Source organism: Salvelinus namaycush, chromosome 17, assembly GCF_016432855.1.
Source record: "Salvelinus namaycush isolate Seneca chromosome 17, SaNama_1.0, whole genome shotgun sequence".
In the NCBI taxonomy this organism is placed as follows: Eukaryota; Metazoa; Chordata; class Actinopteri; order Salmoniformes; family Salmonidae; genus Salvelinus; species Salvelinus namaycush.
This window is the reverse complement of record NC_052323.1, coordinates 9,001,423-9,013,777: the sequence shown is the minus strand read 5'-3', so window position 1 is coordinate 9,013,777 and position 12,355 is coordinate 9,001,423. Positions and strand designations below refer to the sequence as shown.

The window sequence follows — 12,355 nt, the reverse complement described above, 5'->3', positions numbered from 1 at the left end:
CTAATCCACTGTAAAAGGATGTTTTTCCTCACTGCGAAGGTAAGGATGTTGTAAAGCCTCCTCTTACCCACAGAAGTAACATGCCTACTAGGGAGACCCAACAGTAAAGAAACTGGGTCCAATTATAGATCAACCCCTAGGATCTTTTCAATTTCTTGCAGAATACCAGACCAGTATCTTTGTATTTTGGTACATGACCATAAACAATGTGTTAGGGTGCCTGTATCAGTTTTACAGTTAAGACACTGAGGAGAAGAGGAAGAGGGGCTAAAAGCATGTGTGCGATTTGGGGATATATGCAATCTGTGTATTATTCTTAATTGGATTGCTCTAGTACGATTACATATAGATATTGTTTTTGCATATCTCCAAATGTCCTCCCACATCTCTTCGTCAATAGTAACAGACAATTATTTCTCCCACACTTGTTTCACCCTCTGTGTGTCGACAGCAGAAAAGGACCTTGAAGCATCATAAAACAGACTTACAGACATTTTCCTTTGTGGGAAAAAAAACATTATTTCAATGACAGACATATCAGGGTTACCAATTAAGGTGGTGCTCTTCAGAATATAATGTCTTACTTGTAGGAAGCGGAAAAAGTCCTGCTTTGGGAGTCGATATTTCTCGACCATCTGCTCAAATGACAATAAAATCTTATCCGCAAATAAGTCATTTAGTCTGCGTATGCCCTTAAGCCAAAAGTTAAAGCCAGCATCCAGCAATCCTGGACCAAAATCTGGGTTGTTAAGAATTGGGGTAAGAGCAGAGGTTAGTTTGGACCTTCCCAGGAAGCGTTGAACTGACCTCCATACTTTGAGTGTGTTAAGTGGATTATTGCAGTGATCTTCTACAGACTTGAAACTTCTGAAACAAAAGATCCTGTAAGGGGTATTTTGAAAGAGAAGTCACAATGTCTAACCAAATAGAGGAGTCATCCTTTGTGATCCAGTCAGAAATATAACATAGGTGGGCACACCACTGATAGAACCTGATATCCAAGCCACCCATAGAACTTGGCTTGAGTTTACTCCATATAAAGGAACTTAGCCATCCATTTACATCCTTTATTACCGTATTGGAGTAATACTGGGATCATTTGGATTGGGTAAAGTAGTCTAGGTAAAATGTTCATTTTCAAGAGGGATATTCTACCCAACCAAGAAATCGGGAGAGAGTTCCAGAGATCCAGATCCTGTCTTATTGTATCAAACAAGGGAACAAAATTGGCTTTGTACATTTGCTGGAATTTAGGAGTTACAAATATACCCAGATACGTAAAACCTGAGGGAGACCATTTAAAAGGGAAGGGGGAGAAGTATTAGGTACAGAGTGAAGGTTACCAAGTGGCATAGCCTCTGATTTAGTTAAGTTAATCTTGTAGCCTGAGAATTCACTGAATAATTCAATAATATTAATAAGAGATGTAATTGAAGTCTCGGGACTAGAGATGAATATCAGGACATCATCAGCATACAAGCTTATTTTATGGTGAACATCACCAATGAGCAACCCCTGTATAGCAGGTGTTACCCTGATGGCCTCGGCCAGTGGTTCCATAACGAGTGCAAATAGGAGAGGGGACAAAGGACAGCCCTGTCTGGTACCTCTGTATATAGAGAAGCTATTTGACCTTAGCCCATTAGTAAGGACAGCAGCCTGAGGATCATCATATAAAACTTTCACCCATTTTATAAAGTTGTCCCCTAGACCAAATTTATTTAGAGCAAAGAATAGGTAAGACCACCCCACACGATCAAATGCTTTCTCAGCATCTAGGGAGAGCACAAGACCATCCATAGCACTTTGTTGGTAGGCTTGAATTACATTAAGAAGCCGCCTTACATTGTTGCATGACTTACGGCCCTTAATGAAGCCAGTTTGGTCTCCTTTCACAATTAGTGGAAGTATTTTAGAAAGCAATTTTCTATCCACATTCAGAAGGGAAATTGGTCTGTACGAGGAACAAGACTCTGGACCTTTTCCCTTTTTGAGAATTGGCTTCTCTCAGCGTTTGAGGGAGCTGGTCATTTGAAAATGAGTGGTTAAACATATCACGCAATGGCTCAAGGATCAGGCCATGGAACTCTTTATAGAACTCACTACAAAACCCGTCTGGTCCTGGGGCCTTACCATTTTGCAGATTCTTAATTGCGAACATTATCTCTTCCTCTGTAATAGGGGCATTAAGGAGAGACCTCTGTTCTTCGGAGATAGTAGGGAGCTCAATCTTAGAAAATAAGTTCTCCATTAATTTGGGTGCATCATTTGGCAGTTCTGAGGCATAAAGATTTGCATAAAATTTCTTAAATTAGTAATTTATCAATTTATTTTCATATAAATGATTGTCATCAGAATCAGTAATAGTAGCAATTGACTTTGAGTCAGCTCTCTTTTTAGCTAGGTACGCCAAGTACTTTCCTGGCTTATCGCCATGTTCATATAGCTTTTGCCTGACACATCTAATTTTATTTTCAGCGTCCTGTGTTAGGAGAGTCCAACGTTGATCTAAGGACTGATATTTCCTTTAATAGGGCAGGAGTGGGAGTTTTAATATAGTCCTTCTCTTTAGTTCCTAATTCACCCTGTAACGTTTTTTGCTTTTCACGCTTTTTCCACCTCTTAGTGGCTGTGTATGACATAATCAGACCCCTGGCGTACGCTTTACAGGTTTCCCAAAGGAGCGAGGGGTTATCTGTTGATTGAGAGTTAATAGAGGAAAAATGCTTTAAACCCTGTAATAAAATATGATGTGAATGTATGGTCTTTAAGGATGGTTGTATTCAACCTCCAATGTCTTGACAGATTGAATGCCCCGTTGAGTTTTATGTCCAGGATCACCTCTGCATGATCAGATATGACTATGCTTCCTATCCTAGCGGATAAAACAGACTGCAAAGACGTCCTGGGCATAAAAAAGTAATCTATTCTAGTCTGACATCCATGAGGTGCAGAGAAAAAAGTGAACTCTCTGTTAGAGGGATGAAAAGTTCTCCAAACATCAGCATACCCCAGATCATCACAAATAGCTTTAAGTGACTTAGCTTGAGGAGAGAGTGAAGCTATACCACTGGGAAACTTATCAATAAGGGGGTTCAACAAACAATTAAAATCTCCTCCAACCACTGCAGTGTCTGAGTTTAATTCTGAAAAGTCTAGAAATACCTTAGTGAGGAAATCAGGGGGGTGGGAAGGGGGGAAGTAAATATTCATTATGGAAATGTTCTGCCCTTGTAAAGTACCATTAATTATAACAAAGCGACCAAATGTATCTTTCACACAATTCAAGACCTTAAGTGGTAAGTTCTTTTTCACAAGAATTGCTACACCTCTACTTCTGGATGTAGATGATGAGAAAAACACTTGACCAAACCCCCCTTGTTGTAATTTCAGATGCTCCTTATCATCCAAATGAGTTTCTTGCAACAGGGCAATATCAATATTTTATTTTATCAAAAAAGACAGTACCTTCTTCCTTTTAATGGGGTTATGGCTCCCTCTAATGTTCCATGTACATACACGCAGTCTGTTACCTGCCATTGCACTTTGACCATTCAATATCCAGACTGAATCTTATTGTAAAAGTGGGGTGGTACCTTTTTCCATGTGTTGAACTCTCTTCTATCTCACCGAGCATAAACAAACGATATGAACCCTGAACTCGAACTATACTAAACACAAAAATTAAACATGTAAAGATCCAAAAGGGGGTTTTCCCACTAGCTAACATGCAGGGGATTTCAACTTTCCAATGTAGACTCTTAAGTCCGCAATGCCACTCAATAGCCTCATCCTTTATATATATGGAAATGAAAATCAATAGAAGAAGATTGAGGCTCTTCCACCTAAAACCAAGCCTGGGCACCAATATAGATTCACACATATCTCAGCCTGAGCTATAGCGGCAGTTACTTTAGCAAGAAAAATAATAAAGATACGAATATTACTGAACCGGAGTACGTGAGAACTCACACCACTGTTTCATGATCAGATTCAAATAAAAAAAAGTTATCCAATGCTGCAGAGGTGCAGCTTAAAGTTATTTACCCGAGAGAGTCAATAAACGCAGCAGCCTCTTCAGGTGTGTAGAGTTTTTTAGGCGATCCGTTGACCATAATCTTCAATGTGGCCGGGTACAGCAGTGCGTAGTCCATCTTCATTCTCTTGAGTCGAGCCTTCGCCTCATCAAACCCTTTGCGTCTTCGCACAACCGCTGTGGAATGATCATTGAAGAAGGAGACCTTTGGACCTATACGTTGACTACCGTCAGAACCGATGTTTCTAGCCGCATCCATGACGCGCTGCTTGTCGGTGAAGTTGTGGAACTTTATAACCACTGGCTATGGGTGCTGGTTGGGACCGGGTATCGGTGCTTGAGAGCGATGGGCTCTGTCCAGCTTCACACGACCAGCCTTAGTGTCCATTTGTAGGTAGTCAGGGATCCATTCCTAAAAAAAAAATACTGAACCTGTCCCTTCAGAATTTTCCGGGAGTCCCACAACACGAATATTGCGTCTGCGTCCTCGATTATCCAAGTCGTCAATGTGCTCCGCCATTTCACGCACCTGTTTCTCAAGTGCTTTTATCTTAGTGTCCATAGATGTAGTTGAAGTTTCCACTGTAGCAATTCTTCCTTCCGCCTCATCAACACCTTTGACAACCCTCTGTAGTTCAGCTGAATGGCCTGCTATTGCTTCCAAGACCGTTCTTATCTTAACATTGATCACTTTAGTAATGTTATCCGTCATCTTTTGAATCACCAGGTCCATTGTGCCTGGATCCGCAATGGTGTTAGCTTCGCTAACGTTAGCTAGCTCCTCCTGCACATCTACAGGGATGGTGGTTTTGGTCGAGTTCTTAGTAGTTCTGTTGGGCATGTTGTCAGAGATTTTTGAGAAATATCCGTCAAGACTCATTGTAGGATAACTTATTTAGCCAATTCTACCACTTTTTCAAGCTAGGAGATTAATGTAAAAATATAAATTTACAAATGCCACGGGAGCTCGCTGAAACACAGTGTTCTCTCTACGGCGCCATTTTGTCTCCACGGCGCCATTTTGTCTCCACAAGTATAGTGTCTTAAGCAGCGCTGGGTTAGTCTTTCACTTGCCTCACCATTGACCAAAACTAGATTCACATTGTTTTTCAACAGAGTTGTTAAAACTTTCTTTTGCCAATCATCTTCTTTGCTGAGACTGTTCAAGTCCAACTTGTCAGTCTTATGGCTGATGTCAGTTTTATTATTGAAACCAAGATGGTGGTATTTTTCACAGAGATCTCTATAAATGAGAACAACTTGCCACCTCTGCTCTTTCATGTGATGAACAAGGGAAGACTTGTTGTCGAAGGCCCCATGGCTAGAGCTTATCACTATTCTATGACTGGACAAAGGTGAAGGGACCGCGACAGGTTTCTGTAACACTGTGTATGGAGAACCCTGAAATACTGATGTGCCACTATAAGAAGCAACCGCTCTAACATCTTCAATCGACACACTGTTTGACCTGCAGACGTCCCAACATACAGTAGATTCGGAAAGTATTCAGACCCCTTGACTTTTTACACATTTTATTACGTGACAGCCTTGTTCTAAAATGAATTACATCAGATTACATCATTTTTTCCTCATCAATCTACACATAATACCCCATAATGACAAAGCAAATTTAAACTTGTGCAAATTCATTCAAAATAAAAAACAGAAATATCACTGTATTTGGGGAGTTTCTCCCATTCTTCTCTGCAGATATTCTCAAGCTCTGCCAGGTTGGATGGGGAGCGCTGCTGCACAGCTATTTTCAGGTCTATCCAGAGAGCAGCCTTGCTCCAGACGCCAGCCAGAAACAGCAGGCATCCTGTGCCTGAGTGGAAGACCTTCTGGTGAGCTTGGATTGTCTCATTGGCCAGATGACCTATGAAGCAGGTCAGGTTTAAGAGCTCCTTGACGTGGAAACATGTGCACACCAAGGACGACTCGCCTGTTGACTCGTCTTAAAAAAATGTTTTATTGGGGCCCAAAAAGGAATGTGTGACAGCCGCCAAACCTGTGAGCTGCTGCAGTCCATTATGAAGTCTCTGATTAATTACTGTAATTCCCATTTCCTGTAATACCAGTAAGATTGGATTTTGATGTTAGGGTAATTCTGGGGGAAAATAGAACACCTGTCCAAACTATTTACCAGAAGGATAATTCATTCTGTCAAAATACAGTGAGAGCTACAGCAATGAATACCTTTGGTGTAGCTAGTTCTGCAGTGTAGTTGTCTAGTAGCTAGCTAGTCCTGAATGTGGCGAAGCGTTCCATTGTGTACAGCATAGTCACACACATTGACATCAAACAAAACCCTAAACATCTCGTCTGTCATGAATGTTGAATACAATAATTGTTTTACTTACTCTGCCGATTGGCTGTGGGGTTGGTTCTTCAACTGGTCAATATTTTAGCCAAAATATCCACAGGAAAGTGTTATTAAACCCGTCTTTAAAACGCGGGTCACTGTGTGTGGCAATCAAGATGTGTTTGGCACTTGTAAAAGATGGAAGTACATTGCTGTGGATATTTAGGCTCTTAATTCAACCAGCTGAAGCACCAACCATACAGATAATGTAATTTTATTAAATATTTTGGCTAGTAAGGAAACTTTTCAAGTTTTTGCAGTTTTGTTCAGACTGTATACCAAGAATTAGTATCATAAAACAGGTTTCCATCCAACCTTTTTATGCAAGTAAAGTACATGTCTGATAAAAACATTTGAAGACAGGCCTGATGGAAACAGTAAATTTGTTGGTAAACTTTCCAAATGTCGAGAAAACAAAATACGCTAGACATGGTGGGATCTTTTTGTGTCTAAAATTAATTATGCAAGAAATGTCGGTGGAAATGCCTTTAAGTGCAAATATTGATATAATAACCATCATATGAAAGTGAACTTGGAGTCACATGATGATATTGTTTGGTCTTCCCACTATGACTCGGGAAAGCATGCAGTTTATTAGGCTAGATTAAATAAATGATGATGAACTTCACAGGGTAGTGAAACTGCACTGTGATGAACTTGATGCTCCTTTCCAATAAATATCGAGGGTCTTATGTGGTGATGATCGATGCTTGGCTGCCGTTTGACAAATAAATGTAAATCTCTCTCATCATGTATACCCGTATTTTATCTGTGAGCTGTTGGCTAGAGGGCACGTGATACAATAACGTATTCGCTTATAATGCAACATCTTCTTGGTGTTGAAAATACAATGGAAACCCGTTTAACTTTTTTATTCAGTACATGGGAATTTAACCGTAAAAGTTATTTATATTTGCACCACATCATCACGCAGACTGTTATTAGACGTCGATTTGATATAAACATCTCTGTTGGGAAAATGCGCATATTGTTTTTATGTGGATTTTAGAATATTCGCATGAAAATCGGGTTCTGCTGCACTAAAACATCAGATAATGTATATTGAAGGGAAACTTACATTCAATGGAAGATGATATGAATTTGCAAATCGCAAATAATTGCACGACACAACGATGAAATGTTTTCTAACAACTTGTTTGTATTCAGCAGTCCCGGGCAGCTCACGCTCTGTTCCAGTTATGTGTGAGCGCGTGCGCAAACAAACGCCAGTTTGCACGTTTGTTGCTAGGAGACAGGAAAAGAGCCATACGAACTGGCCAGCACTTATGTTCCACCCACGTACTCCACTATTGGTCAAGGCAAGCCATTCCGTATTTTCGTGAAGATTTACTCATTTTCTATTGGACTGTTCCCTTGTAATTTAAAATACTCTCCTACTGTAGTTTCAGGCAACCTTTGTTTACCTGCCGCCTGATACTGTTCTAGCTTTACCTTGTTGAATTCAAGTTGCAATACATCTATTTTGTTCGTGGCAGGGTTGATATTTCGAGATGGTATGTAAACTCTGCTTTACTAACTAATGTCTATAGCTTTCTAGTCAGTTTCATATTTTTTCAGTTGAGCTAGCTAGATGGATTTCAAGGTAGCTAACGTTAGCTCGTTACCTAGCTACAGTACCTATCTTAGTAAACAGCTACTTTCGCTAAGTTACTAACGTTAGCTAGAAACTCATCTGTCTAGCTAGCGGACGTAGCTGGAATATAGCTGTAGCTTTTCAAGATCACATTCACAGGGTTTAGCTGGGTCGTTCCACGAAATGAGTACCTTTTGCGTCGCTTTGATATTTTATTTAGAAATTGTGCACATATTGAATTCTATATTAAATGTAGTGCCCTTTAATTATGATGGTAGACCACATGGAAAATTCAATACATCTGATTGAAGAAAGACTTGCTAAAGAAGTACCAAAATTCAGCTTTTTGATATGTCACTCTGTGCATCCTCTGACTTCAAGTACGATTTTAACACTCTTAACCCCAGCATTTCTCCAAGTTTACACCATCGTTGTAAAGTAATTTTTTGCTTTGACAGAGTAATTTTTGAAGATTATTATTCATTTAATGTGATTAATTGTATTTTTTTTTTAACCTGTCCCTCATTTTGAGGTCAACCCAGCTACATGAACTGAACTCTCCTTTTAATATGGTGAAACTATTCCCTTTTAAATATATTTTTCCTCGAGAAACATTGAACATCTAATAGTCAAATCATGGTGTAAAAGCAGGTGAGGTGGTTCTACTGGTTAAAAAAAATAAAAAATCTGGTGTTTCATGGTGGAAAACTGATCTGGTCAATGTTTCCACAAATATTTTTGGGGGTGAGCTTGCATTCAATGGCAGACGTGCATAAGGATTGCAGAATTCAGATATGACATAATTGTTTAAACTCTATCCACTGAGTTTTAAAACTATGGCGCACGATATGGTTCAATGTTCCAATAAATCAGCACAATACATTTTTCCGGTATTCAAATTGCCCTAAAATTGGGATCATGTATACTTTGCTAATGACCATACAAAAAATATATAGTATTTTTTAAATTTAACCTACTGAGATGGGAAATATGTTTTTTATTAAGTTGAACATGTGCTCTTTGTGACAGAATGTTAAAATTAGGTGAAAGTTTTTTTCACAAAGTTACACTACTCAAAAGGCACCTAATTGGTGGAATGACCCAGCTACGATGTTTCTGCTTGCTTAACTTTTCTATGTATCTAAGTTGACTTATATTGTGTTAGCTTCATTGACTTGGGCTAGGTCATGGTATTCATTCCTTGATATTTCCAGGTTAATTTCTGGATCAAAAAGGGGCTTAGGTGGTGGGTGTGGTAGGGGGCGTGGCAATGTGTGGGGTCGGCCTTTGGCGCGGCTACATTTTAGAGAACATTTTAGAGCCCCCCCATCTTGGTGCTCTGTAGAGAAATTGTAGCATTTTAAAGCCAATTTCTCCATGGAGCTTTTTTTAAAGCTAATTTCCTGCAATGCTACACATTTTGCCATGCAGCTGAGAGACAGTGTTGCATTGTTAAAGCAAATTTCCTGCAATTTGACGTATTCTGCCATGGATAATGCCGTGTTCGTTTGCTTAAACATAATAACAAAAATTAATACTGCTAAATGTATTGTTTTGGAATTTGTAATTCTCCCTGACTGTCAAGCTTTTTTTTGGTAATTATTAGTTCTCAAAGATTATATAATAAAAAGATATATAGGTCCATTATCTTTTCTGCATACGTTATCTGGTTTTAGTTGTATAGGTTTACACTTAAAGCGTTTTTCCCTCTCGAAAATGTATACAATTAATTATATACAATACCAGTCAAAAGTTTGGACACACCTACTCATTCCAGGGATTTTCTTCATATGTACTATTTTCTACATTGTAGAATAATAGTGAAGACATCCCATCTGGTTTGCGCTTAGTAGGACTATCATTAGTTTTTCAACAGGACAATGACCTAGGCTGTGTAAGGGCTATTTGAGAAAGGAGAGTGATGGAGGGCTGCATCAGATGACCTGGCCTCCACAATCACCCGACCTCAACCTAATTGAGATGGTTTGGGATAAGTTGGACCACAGAGGGAGGGAAAAGCAGCTAACAAGTGCTCAGCATAGGTGCGAACTCCAAGACTGTTGGAAAAGCATTCCAGGTGAAGCTGGTTGAGAGAATGCCAAGAGTAGGCAAAGCTGTCATCAAGGCAAAGGGTGGCTACTTTGAAAAATCTCAAATATATTTTGATTTGTTTAACACTACAAAATACTACATGATTCCATATATGTTATTTCATAGTTTTGATGTCTTCACTATTATTCTACAATGAAGAAAATAATAAAAAATAAAGAAAAATGAGTAGGTGTGTCCAAACCTTTGACTGGTACTGTATATTTACACCGTTTGAATTTAGGCGACCCGAAAAAACGCTAAGGCGGCCCACCCAAGGATTACAATGGCTGATTTCCAGGCTGTATCACAACCGGTCATGATTGGGAGTCCCATAGGGCGGAGCACAATTGGCCCAGCGTCGTCCGGGTTTGGCCGGTGTAGGCCGTCATTGTAAATAAGATTTTGTTCTTAACTGACTTGCCTAATTAAATAAAGGTTAAATCAAAAATCAAAAATGTCCCCCTGCTCCATGCGCTATCTTCAGTTTTAGCTAGGAAGAAGAATGTGTTACATCTCACTGAGCAGGGCCCAAAACGAACCATCCATACATTTTGACCAGCCACAGGGCATTTAGCTAAATAGGTAGCTAACATATATTTTATTAATGGAAATGTATATGCACTTCATAAATGCTGTAAACAGTGCATCAAGCTAAATCTGCTATGAATAAACGGTGTTGGCTAAATCTGACCAGTTACCACTAGACTAATTTCAGGACCTGCACCTTATCTACAGCTAGGGTATAACAACAGCTAGCCATCTACAATGAACTGTGGAGGTAATAGTGATTCTAGTTCATGTTTGTCTCATGTTCAGCTTTACAAAGTTAAACTGTCGGCTTGTTGTTATGTTACAGGCTTCAGGCTACAGAAAACCCAACACCACTTCCAACCAGAGGAAAAAGGCAGGTCCTAAACCAGACTTGACAGAGGACCAAAAGCAGGAGATCAGAGAGGCCTTTGACTTGTTTGATACAGATGGGTCGGGCACAATTGACGTGAAGGAACTCAAGGTAGGCTATACCAATATGAACAGCACACTCAACTAGTCACCATAATGCCATCTACTGGTTCAGAGTATGCTTCATTTTTTTGTGAAAACGTTTTTCTTTCTTTTATTGAATATAACCAATTCATTTATTTCTGCTGCTCCAGGTTGCCATGCGTGCCCTTGGCTTTGAACCAAAGAAAGAAGAGATCAAGAAGATGATTGCAGACATTGACAAGGAGGGCTCTGGGACCATTGATTTTAATGACTTTCTCTGTATGATGACACAGAAAATGGTATGTATTTCTTTTAGTCGAGAAGAGATGAAATCTTTTGCAGATCTTTGGTTGGACTTGGTCTCTCCTACATGATCTTGATAGAGTTCATTAGATTTTTATTCTTTTTTTTTTGTTAGAGTGAAAAAGACTCAAAAGAAGAAATTCTGAAGGCTTTCCGCTTATTTGATGATGACGGCACGGGCAAAATCTCCTTCAAAAATCTAAAGAGAGTTGCCAAGGAGCTAGGCGAAAACCTGACAGATGAGGAATTGCAGGTATGTTATATCCTAACTTGTAACTTGTTGATCTTCCGTTTCACCTCCTAAACATATTCAATGCAGCAATCCTACTGTTAAAACAATGTATCTTTCAAAGGAAATGATTGACGAAGCAGACCGAGATGGAGATGGAGAGATCAACGAGCAGGAGTTTCTAAGGATAATGAAAAAGACAAGTCTATATTGAATGTCTTATGTTTCCCAACGTTTATTTTCCACTGCTGGAACGCTCTCACTTATATGTCTTTGATTCTTTTAAGGGTACTTTATGATATAGTGGCTTTTTTCATATGGGTTGTAAATTATTTTAACAGCTCAATACACCGATTGTATGATATTTGAGAAAAAATAAAACATATTTAATAATTTCAAATGTATCTAGACTTTTTCAATTAAATCATAGCTTTTATCTAAGTTAATGTCTCCTATTTACCATGGAAGTGAAATTATCAAGTTTATTCAAACACCCTTGCACCTAACATTACTGTATGGCTATTTAGTTCCCTCTTGTGACACATAAAATGAAGTGCAGCTATAATTGTCTTGACTTAGACTTACATGATTTTGCCTTTTTCTCAAGCTCAGTGTAACAGTTCGATCATCCAAATATATTTTGATTATACCCTTCGCCTTATCTAGAGACAAACTCACTGCTCTGAATCCAAGAAATTGGATGAACATATGCTAAGACTGGCTGAATTAGTTATGACTAAGTCACTCTCGGATAAC

The 12,355-nt window shown here is 39.1% G+C and overlaps 1 protein-coding gene across 1 annotated transcript; it reads left to right on the top strand.

Annotated features, from left to right (window-relative positions):
• The first annotated feature begins 7,797 nt into the window (after nucleotides 1-7,797).
• Nucleotides 7,798-11,994, top strand: LOC120061995 (caltractin-like). Its single transcript, XM_039011784.1, has 5 exons — nucleotides 7,798-7,912; nucleotides 10,940-11,095; nucleotides 11,238-11,366; nucleotides 11,486-11,623; nucleotides 11,724-11,994. The coding sequence occupies exons 1-5, from the start codon at nucleotides 7,910-7,912 to the stop codon at nucleotides 11,811-11,813; spliced, it is 516 nt and encodes a 171-aa protein (XP_038867712.1). The 5' UTR covers nucleotides 7,798-7,909; the 3' UTR covers nucleotides 11,814-11,994.
• Nucleotides 11,995-12,355: the final 361 nt, after the last annotated feature.